A 23,451-nucleotide genomic window follows, 5' to 3' on the forward strand; every position below is an offset into this window, starting at 1 on the left:
GGGAGAGGTTCTGGGATGGACCTAAGGATTTGTGGAGAGACCGGATATCCTACTGGATTTCTGGAATGGGGTCACTGTGGCAGGGTTTGTAGGTGGATGAATCTGACAGTTGGAGGAATCTTTCTGTCAGTTAATCCTTACAGTTCAAAACAACAGTGGTGGAGCCTGTCAGCATGTAGTATTATAAGGTCAGGATCAGTTTTTAGGTGGTGGATTGTAGTTCTTTCTGTAGATGTAAGGATAGTTTGCATGTTGAGGGATTTGGGGAATGATGTAGAGGCAAGGTTCAAGGTTAAGAAATTCTGGAAAGTTAGCAAGGAGTGATTAGGGGACAGCGGTTGGATGGAGGAGTGGACTGAGTCAGGTAGGATTCAGCATTGGTCTTTGGTTGAGTCTGGTAGGATTGATAGTGGAAATTTGTTAATTATATGGACTGGGATAAGGAGAGAAGGTCTTTAACAAGTCCTGCATGATTGAATTTGGGGCCAGGCAAAAGGTGAGCCTTTTGGAAAGGACTGATATGTCTGCGGTTGGAAGAAAGGTTCACGACTGTGTTTAGGTTCTGATTTCTGTATGGTGATGGGATGGAGTGTTCGAAGGTGAGGTAAATGTAGTAAGTCTGCAAGGCAGGGTTTGTTAGCTATGAGGGGATGGGTGGGAGGTTTGTAGGTTGTTGTAGAGGTGGTGGATAGTGGTAGTCCATGGCAGAGTTAGGAAGCGAACAGGGTGGAGAGTTTTTTTAAGGTAGCATTGTGCACGTTGCTCTAGTTCTTGAAGGGCAAGTGTTTCAATGTGTGATGTGGGATCCAGGCATTTGGGATTGCATAGCAGGAGAATTTTACAGACGGAAAGGAGGTATTGCAAGGATTGATTGATATGGTTTTGCAGGACTATGTTGATGAGGGTTAAGAACTGGTGGAATCTGAACAGATGGAGGTCATTGAGGAAGGAAGTGTGGCAGATGGAGATGGATGATTTGATGGTAAGGGCATTTGGGGGGATTCTATGAGCCAGTAAATGTAGCAGGAACAGGGTTCTGCCTAGGGATAAGAAAACTTTTCTGTACTGATGAAGATGGAAGGAGGAAAGATCCATGCTGGAGGATAGAAACACATAAAAATACATAAATAACGTAGAAGTACATCTGAAAAAATTCACAAAAATATACCTGCAACCAATGTGCCATATTCTATGTAGGCATGACAACCAACAAGCTGTCCGTCCGCATGAATGGCTGCAGATGTCTGTGGCCAAGAAACAGATGGACCATCCAATTGCTGGGTACACTGCACAACACAATGTTCTTCATTTCAATGTCTGCTTAACAGCCTGTGCCATTTGGATCATTCCCACTGATTCCTGCTTTTCTGAACTGCATAGGTGTAACTCTCACTGCAATATATCTTAGATTCCTGTAATACTTCTGGCCTCAGCCTTCATCAGTCACTGGTAAGTCTCTGAAGGTTGCATATATTGGCCTATTTTTGGCCTATTTCAGTCACACATTTACTGCAGCATCTGCTATGGGGACATTCCTGCCTCCAGAGTGAAATTCTGAAGAAAGGTGTGTGTATGTTGGGAGGGGGGGGGGGGGGGGGGGTGATCAGAACACTGAGCAAAGTTACACCTAAAGTACGCTGCTGTACCCTCTTTACCTTTACCAAGCTCCAGGTAGGAGCTTGCACAGGATAGAATAGCATGGAGAGCTGCATCAAACCAGTCTCAGGACTGAAGACCACAACAACAACAACAATGTTGAATGTTTACCTTCACTCATCTGTCCATGAAAGATGATTATTTAAGAAAAGTATGTGGGTGTCTATTTAAACTGTCATTTATATTGAAATTTTGAGATACTAACCGATCTAAATGAATATGGTGTTGTCTGAATCACTGACTGATGCTGATATCTGTTGTTACAAGATCCAATTTCTTTAACCTTCTTAATAATCAGTGTAGTTTTTTCTGCACCAACAAGGCTGTAGTGTGTCGGGCAATTTCCATTCACATCCATCTGAAAAAAGGGCAGTTGCATAGTGGGTCATTAAAGTGCAGAATATAATTTAAAAAAATAAGAACATATAAAAACTATATTATACAATACACTACCCAAATGTGCCCTTGACACGATGAAAGATAACTGAGTTAAATACATTACAAGCTTTCTTTTGTTTTTAACTCCCATGTTCACTTTTTATTTTGTAGGACATGTACTTAGTACAGTAACACTGTCCTCTATCTGAAGATTTGTTTGAACATCACAGTACTTTACCAGGCATAGTCATATTATAGGTGGTATGCCTTTGCATTTCTCCTGCCTTTGAACTGATTTACCCTGGCAGTTATAGGGGAAGAAACAGTTTAATGTGGACTTTAAATCACAGTGAAACTTGGCATTTTTTACAGTAAGAAATTATTCCTTGAGGTGAAAGAAGCAATAACTGACTTGGGAAAAAACATTACTCATACTGAAAATCAAGTAGCAACATCTATTACTTTATTCTTCTTAAATTTCATGACATTCTGGCAGTTTGGAGTTTTTCTCTTTTTTACGTATTTGAACTGCAATCACTCTAGTAAATTTGTAGTCTGGCACCTAACTCAATCAGGCATTATAAAATCCAAAAACAGTTTCTGAATGTTAACTACATTCCAGTCCAGTATAACTATTCCAAGTGACTTCGAATTCTTAAACTTTTTTTTTCCCAAATAATGTTTTTCAGTATGGCTGCTTTTTGATATGTCACAAACTGCTGAAATTGAAAAACAACATACTGTGACTAATCATCATATGTCGCTTGACTACTACTTTAATTACTTATGTCCATAAGACAATTTTATAATTTCTGCTTATTTTAAAAAAATTAGAAATCCAGATATAAAAAGGTGAAATTTTCAAAGTTTTGCTGAATAATGTCAATAGAAATTATGTATATTTTATTTCACACTCTTATCATTGTTTCTATCTGCCACATTTGTGAAGAATCATGCCTTTCTTGATAAATGTCACTCCTGTCATAACCCAGGTTTGACTCTTGAATATGTACCATTCCTCTCAAGTGTATTGTTCTTTTCTAAGACATCACTTGATAATAAGGATAATATAATTATGATGAGTCTTGTAATGTCCCTTATTTGAGAGTTATTTATGCATCTCTTACACAGCAGCAATAATTTAACTTAAAATGAATATATGCATTTTGCACATGTGTGAACGGCATTATAAATATCACCATAATGATTCTGAATCAAACCTGCTTATGGCCACAAGCATACAAAAGTACCAGTTTATTAAAGCATAAAGTAGAAGTAACAAAACAATAGGAAACCTATTATGACTGAAATTAACATTACTCATACTGAAAATCAAGTAGCAACATCTATTACTTTATTCTTCTTAAATTTCATGACATTCTGGCAGTTTGGAGTTTTTCTCTTTTTTACGTATTTGAACTGCAATCACTCTAGTAACTTGGCCACTTACCCCATCAAAATTCAAAAGTGTATGAATGAATGAAGCCATATGACCTTGTCTATACAACAGACATTTCATCCTACAACACTACAGTAATGAAGGTATCTTATTAATTTTATTCATCATCATTTGTTTTGCCTTCATTAGCAAGCTTTGCAACATTCACAATATTACTCTGTGTCAGTTTACTTTAGGACACCACAACAGAATGCAGGTGATTATCTGATGATGGCCCAATGTTCACAACCATTTATGGACTGAAACAATTATCTAACAATTTTTTCCCTCCTGATTGGTTAGAGTATTTTTTGTTAAGCTCTACAAGTCTGATCTGAGGTCATATAACAAGTACCATGTTCTGTTATTTCTCCTAGGGAGCAACAGGTCATCATCCTTTTATGCCTATGTTTCATAGGTGGATATAATTCAGACAAAACAGTACATCTTCGTTATTGTTATTGTTATTCACTTATATCTGGCTAGATGCATTTCTCGTTATCTGCTGTTAACAACTGCCGCCATTCTCACTCCAGTGATATTCTTCAACTCATGAGTGTGTGTGCAGCCCATATATCAGTACAGTAAGTAAACTACATCTACTGTATGTCCAAAATCTCTTTGAATAAGTAACTACTCATCGCACCAGAAAAACCTCATTATTCACATTTTGGCAGGCATATGGATTGCTACACAGTCAGTATATGAGAGTAATCTGCAAGGATCTTGGATGCAACCAAACATTGTGACATCAACTTTGTTCTCACAATTTAGAACATTCTACTGAAACAGAAATCTAAAAATTTAACTCATTAAATGTAGTAGTTTATGTTTTTACAGTTGTTACAAGTGTCAAAGTTTTCAACATCCACAACATTGGACAAAACTGGGAATTGCATGACTGTCAAGTTCATTAAGGAGGAATTAACACTAAATTTAATTCATTTGAAGTTGATGAAAATGTGAGAGGATCCTTATCCATCATTTTTCACTATTTAGGAATGCACTGTTGAGCTTATATGTTGGCATACAGCCTACTAATAATCCAAAAGAGTGTCTAAGATGTGTAACACCATCAGCAATTATCACAAATGTGCAGAGCTGAAACACTCATGATTCAAACTGCACTACATCTAAAAATTCCAAAGGAATATGTTCAGTACATTTTTTTATCAGAAATTACACATGAGAAAGCTTTGATGAGTTAGTTTCACAGCCCAGTGAGAATATGTTGAAAAATAAATGTTATTTATATCACTTTCATTTTAAATGTTAGACCAAAATGTTTTGCAGTCTAACTTTATGTGAAAAATTTGGTTGTAATGATAATTCTTTGAAGTAGTTTAAAATATTCAATCTCATGCAGTTTTCCTTTATAACACACAAAATACACACCAAAAGTCAAATTTTCCTGGCAGAAATTCATTTCCTTTCAAAAAAAAAACTTAAAATATGAAGAAAATTTGACATGATAGTCCAGTTTCTGCTATATTTTGACTTATGTTTTATTATTATCAATTTAGTTAGTTATTTAGTTAATTTTACGTTCAATGGAGCATTTTGTACAGTAAATCATAATGTTGTGGACTTTCATAAATTAAGAAAAACAGCAGAAACACATCACAGTGTTCACCTTTCCTGAATATTGACTTGGAATTGCATGACTGTCAAGTTCATTAAGGAGGAATTAACACTAAATTTAATTCATTTGAAGTTGATGAAAATGTGAGAGGATCCTTATCCATCATTTTTCACTATTTAGGAATGCACTGTTGAGCTTATATGTTGGCATACAGCCTACTAATAATCCAAAAGAGTGTCTAAGATGTGTAACACCATCAGCAATTATCACAAATGTGCAGAGCTGAAACACTCATGATTCAAACTGCACTACATCTAAAAATTCCAAAGGAATATGTTCAGTACATTTTTTTATCAGAAATTACACATGAGAAAGCTTTGATGAGTTAGTTTCACAGCCCAGTGAGAATATGTTGAAAAATAAACCTCATTATTCACATTTTGGCAGGCATATGGATTGCTACACAGTCAGTATATGAGAGTTTTTACCAAAATATGTGATCACTTTCATAAAAATGTAGAATGATTGACACACAACAGAATTTAATGTGAAAGCAAACTGATGAAGTTTTTGTTTGATAGTTTACATGTAACATTGGGCAAAAGATTCATATATTTTCTTCTCTATGAACAGAATTTTTTTACTAAATATAGAGTCACATAATATAACAGCATGTATATGAGTTATATTACTACTGATTACCATGCAGCTATGTGCGGATATCAAGTAATTATACTGTCTCCAAACAAAATAGGGCAATTAATTAGATTAACACTGAAATGAAGATTTAGATGTGTGTTTTCTGCTTGTGAACATTTACATTTACTTAATACTTGAAAGTTAGATAGAAAAAGAGAAGCCTAACATAACTATGCAGAGTTCATATTTTATTGTTGGAAATATTTGTATGACTATTTATGACAGATACATTCTCTTTAACAATTTCTAAACGATGGCTTTGAAAAGTATGTAACTATTTGAAATTTAAATTTCCAAGCATTTCATATATGGTTGTTTCTGGAATTTAATGTGAAGAGTGCATGGTTCTGTATTGTATTTTATTGGTCCTGTTGTCTAGAAAAGCAAATTATGTATCAAACAGTAAACAAGTCAATTTTTATACCAGTGAAAGTGATATCTATGACTACTTTTTAAAAAATTACAAATAATACACTCAACAAATTTACACAGACAAAATAAACATTGCAAAAGCTAGGATGTTTAATTTATTTGCCAAGAAGTCTATATGTGTCTTCCAGTTCAAAGTTTTGCCAAGGTTTAGGGCCAGAACATGACATGATTTGCTTCTGTCTTCACTTAATCACAATGAGTTATTTTTACAGGACATATTGCTGACTTAGAGACAAAACTGCAGTATCTGAGTCTTTGTGATATTCAGTTTTAGTCTGTTTCTATGGAAGCAGGATTCAAGTTTTCCTGTAACATTCTGTAAATTATCTGGAATTTTTTCTATAGTCTCATTTTCTGGCAGACTGAGGTGCATTCTGTGAACACAACTGAGTGTGCAGCAATATTTAATGGTCAATCATTAACATACTACAAGAAATGGTACATGGACCCTGCAGAATCCCTTGGGAAATTGTTTTCCATTTGGAGTAGTAAACTGAATCTGGTCATAAAATAACTCTTTGTTTCCTTTCTATCAAATAAGAGCTGAACCCCTGTAATGCAGCATTCATCATAACTGCTGTAATGCAGCATTCTTCATCACATAGCTCTTGAGTTTTTAAAGTAGTATTGAATGGTTCACTGAATCAAAGTCTTTTGTTAGACCACAGAATATTCCTGAAACATTTGTACCCTGGTCTAATGAGATGCTTATTTTTCCTGTGGATTCTCTGATGGCATTTACAATGCCTTTTCTTCTTTGAAAACCAAGCTGATTTTCAGAAATATAATAATACTTTCTCTTTGTGTTGCTACAATTTTCGACTACTTTAAGAAAGACCGAAGGAGAGTTATAGTATGCATTGCACCTCTCTTTCTTGCCTTATATAGACTGAAAGGGAAGACAACAAAAGTAAAAAGTTGTCCTCATTTTCTGGGAAATGTTTTCAGTATTATATGTAGGGCCTATGTGCAGAAGAAACTTACAATGAGCACTTGCAGATAAACCACACAGACACAGAATGGAGTTTACATTAACATGTTTAAGACACATTAAATTACAGAATGACTCACCTCTTCAGTTTCATGATCTACATCAAATCGTTTCATAGAGTTCTGCAAAGCTGACAGTATCCCATTTTTAAAATTAAGTACCCATGCCGTCTCTTCTGGATGTGGGCAAACTTCAGAAATTGTTCCATCTTGGAATGAAAACCTTTAACAGAATCAGTTGCCAAGCATTTTTACAGATTATTTTTGAAATTTCCATTGTAAGTCATGCAAACTACTATGTGCAGTATGTGTATAATTGCTAGCTCCAAATGATACACACCAAACACATGTTTACTGAGCCTGAAAATTAATTATCTAGGAGTCTAGACAATCACATTACAATAAACTTGTAAATTGATACATTTATCCATTCACACACTAATGTATGATGTTATACAATTATAGAGATGAAGTAACATTGAAATGCTTATGTGGACTACGTTAATAAATAACTGCTATTAAATACAGAGAACTTATTTTATTTGTCAATGGCTCTTGTCATTGTTAATCAGCTCTTAAGAAGAAAAGTGACTACTCCAAAATGAGCTACAGTTTTTATAAGTATACTATTCACTTATGTTCATCTATAACAACATGCTTAACCTTCAACAACCCTTTTTTCATACATGATCTACATTTTAAATAATGTATATTCAGAAACTGCCCTATATTTTGTATGAATATTAACCATATCTTACTTGATATACTAGATAGAATGACCACATAAGCCGCTTAATCACTTCCAGAATGTCTTAAGTGTCATGTGCCACCACTGACAACTGGTTTATGAGCAGCCAAGTGTGTGCTAATGAAGGCAAAATTAATACTGTTTAGTATGGTTTACTTTCAACACAGTGCTAAAAAGTGGTTAACAGTTCTCTGACTCCAAACCAAAGTATATAATGTGTAGTAATTCTGCAATTGAATAGAAACAGCAAAAGAAACAAACACACTGATATTTCTTAGAGATGGATACTGTCAAAACTCCAGAGTACACTAATACTGAAAATGGAAACACCTATGTAGGAAATATTGAAATTCCGGAAGAGAAGAGTGGTGGTGGAGGTGGACCTACACAAAGAATAAATAAATTCAATCGTTACCACCACCACCCACACAGTACAAATTTCCTCACACATGACAGAAAAAGCTCCTGAAAAAATAGCAGGTAAAGATGCATAGCACTGGATTGCTCAAGACTAACAAATGTAATATGTTATGAATGTAACGTGTTCTTTTTTCCTATTTCATTAAGAAATTATCTTGGGTTTTTAGGTTAGAGGAACCCCTATTGGGATCAGGCACAAACTGCCTGCCAAAATTGAAGATACATCAGCCACAATGTTCTCAGAGAATGCTCATCTTCATAGATTAGATATAGAAAAGGTTAATAAGATATCAGTAAACTGCAGGAGCACTCAATAAAAGGAGCGTCCAAGCTTATAATGCCCACATTGTTTAGGAACAGGAAGTTGGTTGAAACTGGAAGTGAATAGCAATGAACTCCTAAGTTCAGATTGGAATATTCATCATAAGGATACATCAGTCACCAATGGCGGCAGCATATTTATTGCAATAAACAACTTGTTACTGTTTAATGGGGTTATCACAGATTCCAAAAGTAAATTAATCTCGCTGAAGTTCAGTATCAAAGGTCAATCAAAAATGGAGTCATATGCTTTTTTTTTTATAGGTTGACTGGGTCAGGAGCTGTAGTAGTGGAGCAGTTCAAAGGGAACTTGCAGAATATCGATAATAACTTCCCTGATCATGCTGTTGTAATAGGGGGTGACTTCAACCTGCCAGGTATAGATTGAGAAAGACATGCTGTCATAACTGGCCAATGGCCTTGCCACAGTGGTAACACAGGTTCCCATCAGATCACCAAAGTTAAGCACTGTCAGGCTAGGCTAGAACTTGGCTGCATGATCATTTGGTCTGCCGAGCGCTGTTGGCAAGCGGGATGCACTCAGCCCTTGTGAGGTAAACTGAGGAGCTACTTGATTGAGAAGTAGTGGCTCCAGTCTCGGAATCTGACATACAACTGGGAGAGCGGTGTGCCCTCCATACCCACATCCAGTGACGCCTATGAGCTGAGGATGACACGGCGGCTGGTCAGTACCATTGGGCCTTCATGGCCTATTCGGGAGGAGTTTGGTTTTAGTTTTATGATATCATAACTGGTACCAGAGTTAAGCATGCATATGGCATTATTTTAAATGTATTTTCATAAAATTACTTCAAGCAGATAATTAGAAAAGCAGACCATGAAGGTAAAATCTTGGATCTCCTGGCAACAAGTAGACCTCAACTTATTGAATCTGTCAACACAGTGGAAAACAAGTGATCATGCAGCTGTGACAGCAACTACAACTACGGGTATAACAAAAAATGTTGAGATAGACAGGAAAATATTTTTACTTAGCAACAGTCACAGGATACAAACTGTCAAGTATCTAAGCAGTCAGCATCAAATAGTCACTGCCGAGGATGAAGAAACTGAGCACAAATGGAAAAAATTCAAAACCATCGTTCATTATGCCTTGGACAAATATGTCCCAAGCTAGGTCTTAAACAATGGGAAAGACCCACTGTGGTTTAATATCTGGGTTAAAAAACTGCTAAGTAAACAAAAAGAGCTTCATAACATATTCAAGAGAAGACAATACCTAGATAAACAGAAGCTGAATGACGCAAAGATGAGCATAAGGAGAGCAATGAGAAGAGCATTCAATGATTTTGAAAGAAAAATTTTGTCAACTGATTTGACTAAAAATCCTAAGAGTTTTTGGGCGCATGCATGCTGGCACTAGACTTTGAATTCTAAAAACTGTTCAAGTCTGGTTTACAGGCACATATTGTGGGGCAACAATTTTCAATGGTATAGACATCTAATTCTTTAAACAACATTGTATCTTAACAGTGTGACAGAAATGGTCTTTTTTGAGTTTAGTACTCACCCTTAACATTTCAATAATTGTCCTTACCTTAATGGATGTGCTGTCACAGCAACCGAAAATGCTATAGCTGCATCAGGATCATTATTACCATCATCCCTCAATGAAATACCTTGGATCTGTTGAAATCAATGTTATTAGCACACTGTTATACACATACTGAATTTTCTGTTTAATCAACATATAATTTTTCATACCTTCAGCATTCCATCACATTCTGATATGAACTCTATAGACAGCTCAGCATTGATGTGTAGTGTAGATTCATTTCTACTCGTTCCAGCAAACAGTGTTTTTACATCAATGGAGTAATCATATTCATACCTAGCATTTGGTAAATACTTAAATTTTCCACCACCTGTTGAGAGAAAGACAGACGTGATTAACATATTCACACAGTTTGACACAATGAATAAGATTACTTCAGTGTTTCACTGTTTCAGAAATATTTCATTTTCCTAATTATAAGATAAATATAAAAGTAAAGCTGAAATGTGTTGATATGCAGATAGTGCAGCATTTCCCTTGATTATAGGCTCCACAAATGTGAGAAAACTTAGATATTGTGTTTTTTCACAATTTGATTTTGCATCTAGCACTTTCAGCCTTGGCTACAAACCAGTGTGTGTGTGTGTGTGTGTGTGTGTGTGTGTGTGTGTGTCAGTGTGTGCGTGTGTGTGAAGAGAGAGAGGAGTAGTTCGGCAGTTCGGCAAATCAAAAGACACCGTATTGAAGTGAATTATGCAGTATTCACTAAACAACCTGATCCATATTCTGTCATGTTACACAAATATTAAAATTCATAACTTTGTCTATACGTTTATGTCAGTTACTTGTAAATTTGTTAAAACTGAAATATATGCTAAACTCAAGTAGTCAGCCATGTTAACATTACTGTATTTACTGTTCACATGTAATCTGTGTTGAAGATATACATGTATTTACCACTTGAAAATATATTATAAATGTTGGTAAAACTGGAAATGAATGGATTAATTCAGACTAAACAACTATATAATGTCATAACTGCAAATTCATAAATCTCAGATATAATAATCAAATACTTTGTTATTTTGAGTGATCAATCTATATTTACACTTTCATTATGAACACCACAGAGCTATCTAACAGAACCACCATCAACTTTTGTAATTGTAAAATTATTAAAATTGTAGCTTCAACAATAAATATACTAATTCCAGTTGTCATAATTTTATAAGTAGTCAGGTACCTGAGCTATGTGGGCTGTCTCAGTCAGTTTGTAATTGGGTCACCTTCTATATATATTTGGTATTTGGAAAAACTGCTAAATTTTATTAGAAAACATTTCAAAGTTAAACCATATGTTTGCATTTCCATTAAAAGCTAATAACAAATGTTTCCATATTTTAAACCTGGGATATATTAATTGACAGCACTGTCAACAGATGAAAGAAATGTATTGCAATTATTTATTGTATGTTACCACTGCCCAAATTCTATGTTGCATACTTCATATTGATTATTCCAAGGAAGCACAAAACAGAGTTAAAATTGTTGTTTCGGTCTTCAGTCCAGTGACTGGTTTGATGCAGCTCTCCATTCTACTCTATCCTGTGCAAGCTTCTTCATCTTCCAGTACCTACTGCAACTTACATCCTTCTGAAACTGTTTAGTGTTTTCATCTCTTGGTCTCCCACTACAATTTTTACCCTCCATGCTGCCATCCAGTACTAAAATGGTGATCCCTTGATGCCTCAGATATGAAAGCTTCTACTCTCTTCCTGTCTAAACTATTTATTGTCCATGTTTCACTTCCACACATGGCTACACTCTATACAAATACTTTCAGAAACGACTTCCTGACACTTAAATCTATACTCGATGTTGACAAATTTCTCTTCTTCAGAAATACTTTCCTTGCCATTGCCAGTGTACATTTTATATACCCTCTACTTCGACCATCATCAATTATTGTGCTCCCCAAATAGCAAAACTCATTTACTACTTTAAGCATCTCATTTCATAATATAATTCCTTCAGTATCACCCGATTTAATTCGACTACATTCCATTACCCTCGTTTTGCTTTTGTTGATGTTCATCTTATATCCTCCTTTCAAGACACTGTCCATTCTGTTCAGCTGTGCTTTCAGGTCCTTTGTTGTCTGTGATAGAATTACAATGTCATCGGCAAACCTCAAAGTTTTTATTTCTTCTCCATGGATTTTAATTCGTACTCCGAATATTTCTTTTGTTTCCTTTACTGCTTGCTCAATATACAGATTGAATAACAATGGGGATAGGCTACAACCCTGTCTCACTCCCTTCCCAACCACTGCTTCCCTTTCATGCCCCTTGACTCTTATATCTGCCATCTGGTTTCTGTACAAGTTGTAAATAGCCTTTTGCTCCATGTATTTTTCCCCTGCCACCTTCGGAATTTGAAAGAGAGTATTCCAGTCAACATGGTAAAAAGCTTTCTCTAAGTCTACAAATGCTAGAAATGTATGTTTCCCTTTCCTTAATCTATCTTCTAAGATAAGTCATAGGGTCAGTATCGCCTCACGTTTCCCAAAATTTCTGTAGAAATCAAACTGATCTTCCCCGATGTTGGCTTCTATCAGTTTTTCCATTTTTCTGTAAAGAATTAATGTTAGTACTTTGCAGCCGTGGCTTATTACACCGATAGTTCGGTAATTTTCAGATCTGTCAACACCTGCTTTCTTTCGGACTGGAATTATTATATTCTTCTTGAAGTCTGAGGGTATTTCGCCTATCTCATACATCTTGCTCACCAGATGGTAGAGTTTTGTCAGGGCTGTCTCTCCCAAGGCTATCAGTAGTTCTAATGGAATTCTGTCTACTCCTGGGGCCTTGTTTCGACTTAGGTCTTTCAGTGCTCTATCAAACTCTTCACACAGCATCATATCTCCCATTTAATCTTCATCTACATCCTCTTCCATTTCCATAATATTGTCCTCAAGAATCTCGCCCTTATATAGACCCTCTATATACTCCTTCCACCTTTCTGCTTTTCTTTCTTTGCTTAGAACTGTGTTTCCATCTGAGCTCTTGATATTTATGCAAGTAGTTCTCTTTTCTCCAAAGGTCTCTTTAATTTTCCTGTAGGCAGTATCTGTCTTACTCCTAGTGGGATGAGTTTTATACTGTTCTATGGAGACACTCTGATTCCTACTGCTTCTTTACAGAAATGCAGATAAAGCCAACATACACTCAGAGTAGAAGAAATAACAAACTCAGACTTCCAGCCAACCTTGTTAAACTTAGGCAGAATATTCATGACCTAGATGTCCTGCACAAATCAACAAGACTGCATATTTTCAAACAAAAATATAATGCAGACAAAAATATTTGGAACCAGAACTCTCAAACCTTACATAACAAGTCCACCATAATGAAATATCACAGCCTACCAATGTAAGCAAGGTGTCCTTGAAACAGATCAATGGCTAATGGGGATAATGAAGATAATGGGCAAGGAACACTACATTTGTAGTGTGTGGATAAGTTGAGAAATTATGTCTGGTGGGAGGCGTGCTAAGGTAGTCTGTGTAGCTGCAATGACCATTGTGTCCAGATGATTCAGTAGTCAGAGTATTTACCTAGTAAGCAGGGGATCTGGTTTCAAATCCTGGTCTGGCACAAATTTTCAGATATATCCAATGATTTCAACCAATGCCTGCTCACAGAAAAGGTCTGTAATTCCTTAGTGTATTGATTAATAAGTATTGAGAGACCTCCACAACTAAGGTTAGCAAATCCTTATGTGTACAGGATGGTAACATTATAAAAACCCAAAAGCAATATGTAACCTTTTTAATAGATGTATCATGTCACCAACATGAAATGCACCACACCCAATAGACGTGCAGCAAGAGATACTGAATCACAGTACTCAAACGAAGGATTTTTCAATGTGGTGAGGTTAAGGAAAATGAAATAAGCAAGATAGTCTTCACATTAAAGAACAAATATTCAGATGAATGGGACTGTATGTTGGGTACTGTAGCTAAAAAATTCATAAAATAAATAATTAAACCACTGACTTACCTTATAAACTGTAATATTTTGGGAAACACTTATGCTAGTAGTTTAAAAATAAGCATTGTTGAACCAGCCATAAGAAGGGAAGTACACAAGAGGTTCAAACTATCACCAAGTATCATTGATCCCTACATTCAGTAAGCTCTTTGAAATGGTTACCCTTTCTCAGCTGTCTGGTTATTTTACAAAAAACAAATCATTAACAGAAACACAGCATGGCTTTAGGAAAGATTGCTGCACAGCAACTATAGTTACTGAACTCCTCCATAGAGTATGCACCCTCCCATATGAAGAAGCCTTTAAATTAGTCATCCAATTAAGAAATAGGCAGTATAAAACTTCAAAGACTCATCAATGCAGTTACTGTCCACATACTTAACAAACTGCAAGCAGTGTAAAACTTTCATGCAAAATAGATAACACAGTCACAGAGTTCTCATCTCCTAGAGATACAATAATCCAGGGGTGCTGCAGGGGTCAATTATAGGCCCCTTATACTTGGTCTCTGTCAATAACATTACACAACCATTCAACTCTTCTCTAGTAAGCTATGCTGAGCCTTTTATTTTGTGCCTAGCTGCTAATATTTAAGACAGCTGGCTCCCATAAGGTTGAAATAGATGGTATATGTGGTAGTGCATCAGTAGAAACTGATAACATTTAATTTCTTGTTTCCACCTGGACATTAATCTTTGTTGGGTAAACCACATTAATCCTGTATGTGAGAAAATCAGCAGCAGTTTGTATCCAATTAGCCAACTGGCAAAAATAGTTCCAAGTCAAACCTTAAAAATTGTATATAGTTGAACAGTTTATCCATTTGTTAAGTATGGTACTGAACTAAGGGGCTTTGCGGCAGACCTGTATCTGAATACAATATTGGTACTACAGAAGAGAGCAATTACGTTAATCCATGAACTGAGGTCCAGGGAATCCTGTCGTGAAACCTGTGTCCAACGTAAATATTTAATCACATATTCCTTAAACTTGTACAAACTTATTACATTTTTTTGTGGATAGTAAAAACCGAGGTACATAAGTGCAATGACATACATAATTATGATACTAGAAGTAAGGGTAACTATGTCAGGCAGAAGGTAAAATTAAAAATAATTGATGATAGTCCTTATATTGCAATGGGCAGGTATGGTTCAAAAAGCTGCCATATACTCTGAAAACTTGTGAAGCAAAGCTGTTCCACAGTGAGTTAAAAGGTTTCTTACTAGACAAGTATTTGTACTCACTCAGTGAATTTTAAGCTAGACGTCCTTTGTTGCAGCATGTAATATATGTAGAATATTAAGATTAATATATGTACCACTACTATACATAAGTATTATTTACATCAATTTATTACTAAATCTACGTACGACATTTGCAAAAGTCATCAACTTGATGGTTACATGCAAAAAAGTGTAAATAAATAAACAGAAGAGCTTCATAGCAGCTGTGATAATGCTGATGGGCATCAACAAAAATAATCACTGACAAAGTGGCATCAGCTATGATTTTTCAAAAGCAGAGAAGCAGGAAACAGACTTAAAAATTTTAATGCTTTCTAGACAGTGTTCATAACATACTTTTATAAACTTTGGAGTATCTTCTTCACACTGATACAAGAAAAAAGGGCCTGATAAGTACATATCCAAAAAATCTTCCGTTTTATAGCTATAATCCAAGTTTATGATCAATACATTCAAAATAAAACTCAACAACTGAAGTTATTAATCAATAATTGTCACAAAAACATACTTGAGCTCTTAGCAATGAATAATTCTGACCAAATATGTAGCATAATGACAGAAACAGGGATTAGTGACCACAAGTTCGTTGTAGCTAGACTGAATACTGTAGCATCCAAACCCACCAAATGTAAAAATGAAAATACATCTACCTAAAAATGAGATAAAAATTTGCTTGACAATTTCCTAAAAGACAGTCTCCGTTCCTTCCAGTCCGACTATGTAAGTATAGACCAGATGTGGTTTAAATTCAAAGAAATAGAGTTGACAGCAGTTGAGAGATATATACCAAATAAAGTAATAGGAAACAGTACTGATCCCCCATGGTACACAAAAGAGGTCAGAAAACTGTTGCAGAAGCAATGAAAAAAGCATGCCAAACTTAAAAGAACACAAAGATACAATAGTGTCAAAGTTTTACAATTACTCAAAATTTAGCATAAGCTTCATTGTGAGATGCTTTTAATAGTTTCCACAATGAAACTCTCTCTGAAAATTTGGCAGAAAACTCAAAGAGATTCTGCTTGTATGTAAAGTACACCAGTAGTAAGACATAATCAATACCTTCATTGGCCAATAACAATGGTGATGTAACTGGTGACAGTGTTACTAAAGTAGAGTTACTGAATATGGTTCTCCAAAATTCCTTCACAAAAGAAGTTGAAGTAAATATTTCAGAATTCAATTCAAGAACAACTGCCAACATGAGTAACTTGGAAGTAGATATCCTCGGTGTGGTGAAGCAGCAAGTTCATATAAATGTAGTCAACAATATAGCATACAAATCAGCTTAATTTTCCAAGAAACTCCTTGACAGAATAGAAGCAGTGACCTATGAGGAAACTCTTCAGTTTTGACTTGAAAGCACATGGATTACTGCTAAGACTTTTTAATTCTTGTGGTAGCTTATTGAAAATGGATGCAGCACTACTGCTCACCTTTCTGAACAAGAATCAAGGAAGTATGATTCAGATGCAGATTGGATTACTGCATAGTATTAACTGAGTAAAAGCTGCTAATTCTTTGGAATAAGCTGATATTGTTAACAAGAAACAACAGTAAAAAATGTATATATTTATAGCCTAATGTCAGAATACCAGGACTAGTGAACAGGGGTCATCAAGAGGACCACAAACTTACACCACTTATTGCCCAAACTGCCCATTTCTGAGCCAAAAATATCCTTTGAGCATGGGAAGAGTTACACCAAAATCTAACACCATACAACATAAGCTAATGAAAATAATCAAAGTAGACTACTTTTCCTGTTGAACTATCACTTACCTCAGATACTGTTTGAATAGTAAAAAATGGCAGCATTAAGTCTCTGAACAAGATCCTGAATATGGGCTTTCTATGACAGTTTACTACCTTTTATTTATTTATTTATTATCATCCCAATGATCACATTTGTGATATAGGATTTGTCAGGGTACATTTTAACAACTATATAATATCTTTACAAAATTTGTATCTGTGCTGAATTCATATTAATCTATCTTATGTTTACTACAATATACAACTAATAAGTGTTTTTATAACATAATTTCTTATGCACTGATGTAATTTCATATGTCACATTAACTTAAACATATATTGTTATACAGTTGCGCAGAGATATTCACTTATGCTGTAATAACATTTGTCAAGCATGTGGTTCTTTATAACAGTTTTAAATTTATCCTCATTTTCCAGCTCTTTGATATATTTTGGTAGTGCATTAAAAAGTTTGATGCCTTGATTACATACATGTTTCTGGCTTCGGGTCCTTGTTACAGCTTGTATGTGGAGATCTTTACATTGCCGTGTATCGTAATTATGGAAGTCTGTATTGGTTTTCATTTTGTCCTGATTTCTTTTGATCACCAACAGACATTTCAGAATGTATAATGACGGAATTGTTAAAATTTTCAATGCTTTAAAAAGGGGCCTACAATGTGTTTGAGGTGGGCTCTGGGTCATCATCCGAATAGCACGTTTTTGTAATTTGAAAATCTCATTTAGACGAGAATTTGTTTTTCCCCAGAAAACTATCCCATAGGATGCAATGGACTGAAAATAGCGAAAATATACTACTCTGGTACAGTCATTACTACAAACTCTTGAAATTATTCTAAGCACAAAACATGCTGAATTTAGTTTTAGTGCTAAGCTCACCACACAGTCCTTCCAATTAATCTTCTCATCAATGTGCATACCCAGGAATTTTGTATATTGCACTCTTTCAAGTTGTTTGCCCTCCATGGTGGGATTTAGGTCGTCCTGTTCACTTATTTTTCCATATTGCACATAATTAGTCTTTTTTGCATTCAGTGTTAGCTTGTTAGCACTAAACCATTTTTGTATATCTTGTAGGACATGGTCCACAGTCCTGTGCAATGACTGCTTCATATCACTAACTATTAAACTAGTATCATCAGCAAATAACATGATTCTAGCTTTTCTCTCTGACACCTGAATATCATTAACCTGAACACCTAGAAATCTGAACTGCTCAGTTTCACTAATCGTATTCCCATTCTGTTAAATTAAAAGGATGTTGATTGATCCCATATTTTCAGATTTCCAGAAGGCTTCAGACTCCACTTCTCATAAGTATCTTGTAATCAAATTGACTACTGATGGAGTATCATCTCTGTATTTTGGCTAGATTTGTGATTTCTTGTAAGAAAGGTCAATGTTTGTAATAACTGGTAGAAAGTCATTGAATAAAACAGAAGTAATAACTGGAATTCCTCAAGGAAGCCTTATAGGCCCTTTACTTTTCCTAAACTATACGAGTAATTTACAAGTGAATCTCAGCAAGCTTCTCAAATTGTTTGCAGCTGATGCTGTCATTTTTTGGCTCATAAAATCATCAGATAATCAAAACCATCTGAAAAATCATTTACAAAATATATCTGGATTGTGCAAAAATAGGCAATAGACTGTCAATGATGAAAAGTATGAAGTTATCCATCAGTACTAAAGGAATCTACTAAATTCTGGCTACACAATAAATCACACAAATCTAAAGGCTGCAAACTCTACTAAATACTTAGGGATTCTAGTTACAAATAGCTTAAACTGGAATGATCACATAGATAATGTTGTGTGGAAAGGAAACCAAAGACTGCCATTTATTGGCAGAACACTAACAAAATGTAACAGGTCTACTAAAGAAACTGCTTACACTATGCCTGTCTGCCTCTTCTGGAGTATTGCTGTGTGGTTTAGCATCTGCATCAAATAGGATTGATGGAGGACATCAGAAAAGTCAAAGAATGGCAGCTTGTTTTGTATTATCATGAAACAGTGGAGAGAGTCCACAGATATTCTACACAAACTGGGGCAGTGGTCATTAAAACAAAAGTGTTTCTTGGTAAAGCAGGACCTTATCATGAATTTTAATAACCATTTTTCTCTTCAAAGTTGAAAATCTTTTGTTGGCCATCACCTGCACAGGCAGAAATGAGCATTATAATAAAATACAATACAATAAGATTTAAGTGTTTGTTTCTTCTGCACACTGTTTGAGAGTGGAATGGTAGAGAAGTAACTTGAAGGTGGTTCGATGAACTTGCTGGCAGACACCTAACTGTGAATTGCAGACTAATCAAGTAGATAAAAATGAATTAAAATTCATTTACTTACTTAGTTACATATTCTATAGATAATTTGAATTATTCTTCTATCAAAATGATGTGGGACGAATTAGTTTATAGGATATGTTTATGTGATTATTGTTAACATTAATAAACACATGATTATTTTTACTCCTACTAATGCAACTGCACTTATTTATGTGTTTCCCATTTTGTAATCCCACTGGTAGAAGTCAGTATGATGATGTAATCACTGTGTCTTCAGCGGTGATGAAAAAAGCTGCTATGCTCAAAAAGGAAACTGAAGCATGAAATGAAGGTATTGAGCAAATAGTTTTTGTTAACTTATTAATGCGATGACTGGGAAATGTATAAGCACTCTGTTGACACACATATTTTAAAGTGCCAGAGTTGACAATCTTCATATGTTCACTAGTAACATGACTGCTTAGAATGTACAGAATATACTATCAGATCATTTTAAATAGAAACTAACTCCTTTAAGCTTTTAACAGCTTCAAATAGAGGTAATTCTCCACAAACTTATCATGAGGATTGAAAACTTATGTTACCTGATTCTGCAGCCCATGTTCTTGAATAAATATGTTTATTGCACTTGCACAGTAATTTTACAGTGGTGTACAAGGAAGTCTCCACAAAATTCTTTGGGAACCAGTGAAAACAAACTTTAAAATAACTGTTTCCCACGTAACAAAGTCAACTATGTTCAAACTCTGCATGTATGCTAAGCATCCCTGCAATAAATAGATTATTGAAGTACATTCACAAGACATGCTATTTCGCAAAGTGAACACAGGAGAGTACAAAAATATCCTGAAGTAAAATTTGAACTAGCCACAGCTGAACATTGTCTATTTTGTCTCTACCCATATGTATTCCATGGGCCTGGTGCATAAAAACATTAGCCAATGAGAGTAACATTTTCCTATTCTGCAGACCATTCCTGCATAATTGCTGACATCTCTATTGACCCATTACACCCTGCTCATTAGATATAATGACAGCAAACAGACCTGGCTTCTTAGAGCATGTCCATATTGAAACTGGTATCAGCGACATGAGGCATTTGTAACAACAATGATTACCAAAATACAAAGTGCACTAAAACAAGTAGAAATATTTATATGTTCAGTAAACTAGATAAAGAAGCAGCAATGTCACATGTCAATGAAGAACTTGAAATTTTACAAAACCCAAAGAAAATATATTGTACATAAAGGCCATTAGGGTCACCAAAATTAGTGTCCACACAGTCGTAGATGATACAGGAACTGAAACTGAAGTTAGCAAAGCAAAAAAAGCAAAAATGGCTAACACCATTTTCAAATGTTTCTTTACAAATGAAAACCCAGGAATATTTCCCCAATTTAATTATCATAGTGCTGAAAAGGTGGGTGAAATAAGTAGCAGTGTTAGAGGCAATCAGAAACAGCTGAAATCATTAAAAGTGAACAAAACTCAGGGGCCAGAAGGAATCCCTGTTAGATCCTATACTCAATTTGAAGCTGAGTTAGCTCCTCTTTTAACTGTAATTACAATGTAACTTTTAATCTGTCTTGATTGCAAAATGTTTATTCATATGACCAGTTTCAGTTCCTCTAGAACCATTTCAGATCTGATATTTCGGTTATAGGAGTTAACCCGTCCAAATACAGCAACTTTCACAGCATGTGAAAGTTGCTGTATTTGGACGGGTTAACTCCTATAACCGAAATATCATATCTCAAGATGGTTCTAGAGGAACCAAAACCAGTCATATGAACAAACATTTTGCAGTCAAGACAGATTAAAAGTTACATTGTAAAATCACTGATTGCGGCTATCCTATCATACATTATGTCTTTTTTTGCAAAAAAAATGTTAACTGTAATTTACTGCAGATCTGTATACAAAAAATCTTGGCCAGTAATTGGAAGAAAGCACAGATCACACCCATGTCCAAGACAGGCAGCAGACATGATCCACAAAGCTACTGTCCAATATTCTTGACATCCATTTGTTGCTGGCTCTTAGAACAAATCCTGAGCTAAACGTAATGAGGCATCTCAAACAGCATGATCTCATTCATGCCAAACAGCATTGATTCTGGTAACACCAATCATGTGAAATCAAATTGCCAGTTTTCTCACATGACATACAGAAAGCCATGAGTCAAGGTAGTCAGATAGATGCAGTATTTCTCCATTTCTGAAAAGAATTTGACTTAGTACCACATCAAAGCTTATTATCAAAAATGGAGTATCAAGGGAAATTTGTGACTGGGTTGAGTATTTTTTGGTAGGTAGGATGCAGCAAGTCATCTTGAATGGAGGGTCTTCGACAGATGTATTGCCCCATGGAAGTGTGTTGGGTCCCTTGCTGATCCTACTGTAAATCAACGTTCTTGCTGACAATGTTACCAGTAACCTCAGACTTTTGCAGATGATGCAGTTATCTACAACACATCAGTATGAACGAAGCTGAACAAATATTCAGTCATACTTTGATAAGATTTCAAAATGATGCAAAGATTAGCAACTTTCTTTAAATGTACAGAAATGTAAATTGTCCACCTCACAAAACTAAGTAACTTAGCAACCTATGAGTACAACATCAGTGAGTCACCCACTATCCATACAACAATAAAGCAGTAAATATGGGCTGCAGTGATCATGAGATTCTGTTGCTAACACTGGAGTTTTGTGTAGAGAAAGTATCACCCATTAAAATGATTGAGTGTAGGGATCTCAGTGATGTTAATATAGTAAACTTTTGCCACCTATTAAGCCATGAAACATGAGATGAATTGTTCAATGAAACAGATGTAAATTGAATGTATAATAACTTTCATGGAACATTTCACATTACTTTGACACAGCCTTCCCACTTAAGAGACATAAATTAAAGCCCACTAGAAACAAAAAATTGGATCATTGCAGTGCAAAGAAAAGATTCTGAAGTCTTACAAAAAAACAAAATACTGTATCATTAGAGATTCAAAATTCTATCAACAGTAAGACAAAGTTATTAAAGGTGCAAAAAAAGGGTCATGATGAATACATCTGCAAATCAAAACACAAGACATGGGGCACATGGAACATCATCCATTCTGAAACAAGCACAAAGCCAGGGGCAACGAGTGTTAGCCTAAGTCTGGAAAATGGACAAGTATCTGATGCCACTGCAGTAGCTAATACCTTCAATGAATACTTTAGCAAAATAGCAAATGATCTCCTCCAAAGTAACTTCCAAACTCTTAATATGCACCACACTGAAAACCAAAAACTCACAGTGGGTCTATGATTCTCAAACAGGTTACACACAAAGAGCTCACGCTGGCAGTTAGATAATTAAAGAAACCTTAATGTAGCTTTGATGATATTCTGGACTATGTAAAAAACCATACAGGATATTAAATTGTAGAACTTCTGAACCATATTATTAATCACTCCTTCTCTATTGATACATTTCCAAATCCCCATAAACTTGCGAAGGTAACCCCCTTGCACAAAAATGGAGCCACAGACAATGTTAACAATTACAGGCCTGTAGCTCAGCTTAGCGGCTTCTCGAAGATCTTTGAGAAGCTCGTTTACAATAGATTGCTAGAGTTTATTAACAAAAACTCTTTGCTGTCAAATCATCAGTACTGTTTCAGGCAGTCAAGATCCACAACCACAGCAGTTTATGAATTCCTGCATGCTATCCTAAAAGCTATAGATGAACAGGAATTGGCTACTGGAATCTTCTTAGACCTATCCAAAGCATTTTATATTATACATCACACTATTCTATTACATAAATTGGAAAGAATGGGAATTAGAGGTATTCCAAGTGAGTGCATTACGTCATACATTACTAATCAACAACAGAACATTGTTCTTAAA

The 23,451-nt window shown here is 35.3% G+C and overlaps 1 protein-coding gene across 1 annotated transcript in view; it reads right to left on the reverse strand.

Moving 5' to 3' along the window:
• The window catches only part of LOC124722172, an 830,020-nt gene that overhangs the window by 699,153 nt on the left and 107,416 nt on the right, over positions 1 to 23,451 (reverse strand). The window contains exons 3-6 of the mRNA XM_047247373.1: positions 10,390 to 10,550; positions 10,223 to 10,311; positions 7,257 to 7,398; positions 1,862 to 2,014 (exon numbers count right to left, since the gene is read on the reverse strand). Coding sequence (XP_047103329.1) covers positions 1,862 to 2,014; positions 7,257 to 7,398; positions 10,223 to 10,311; positions 10,390 to 10,550 — 545 coding nt within the window. The remainder of the gene's footprint in view (positions 1 to 1,861; positions 2,015 to 7,256; positions 7,399 to 10,222; positions 10,312 to 10,389; positions 10,551 to 23,451) is intronic.

Source organism: Schistocerca piceifrons, chromosome X (assembly GCF_021461385.2).
Source record: "Schistocerca piceifrons isolate TAMUIC-IGC-003096 chromosome X, iqSchPice1.1, whole genome shotgun sequence".
Lineage (NCBI taxonomy): Eukaryota > Metazoa > Arthropoda > Insecta > Orthoptera > Acrididae > Schistocerca > Schistocerca piceifrons.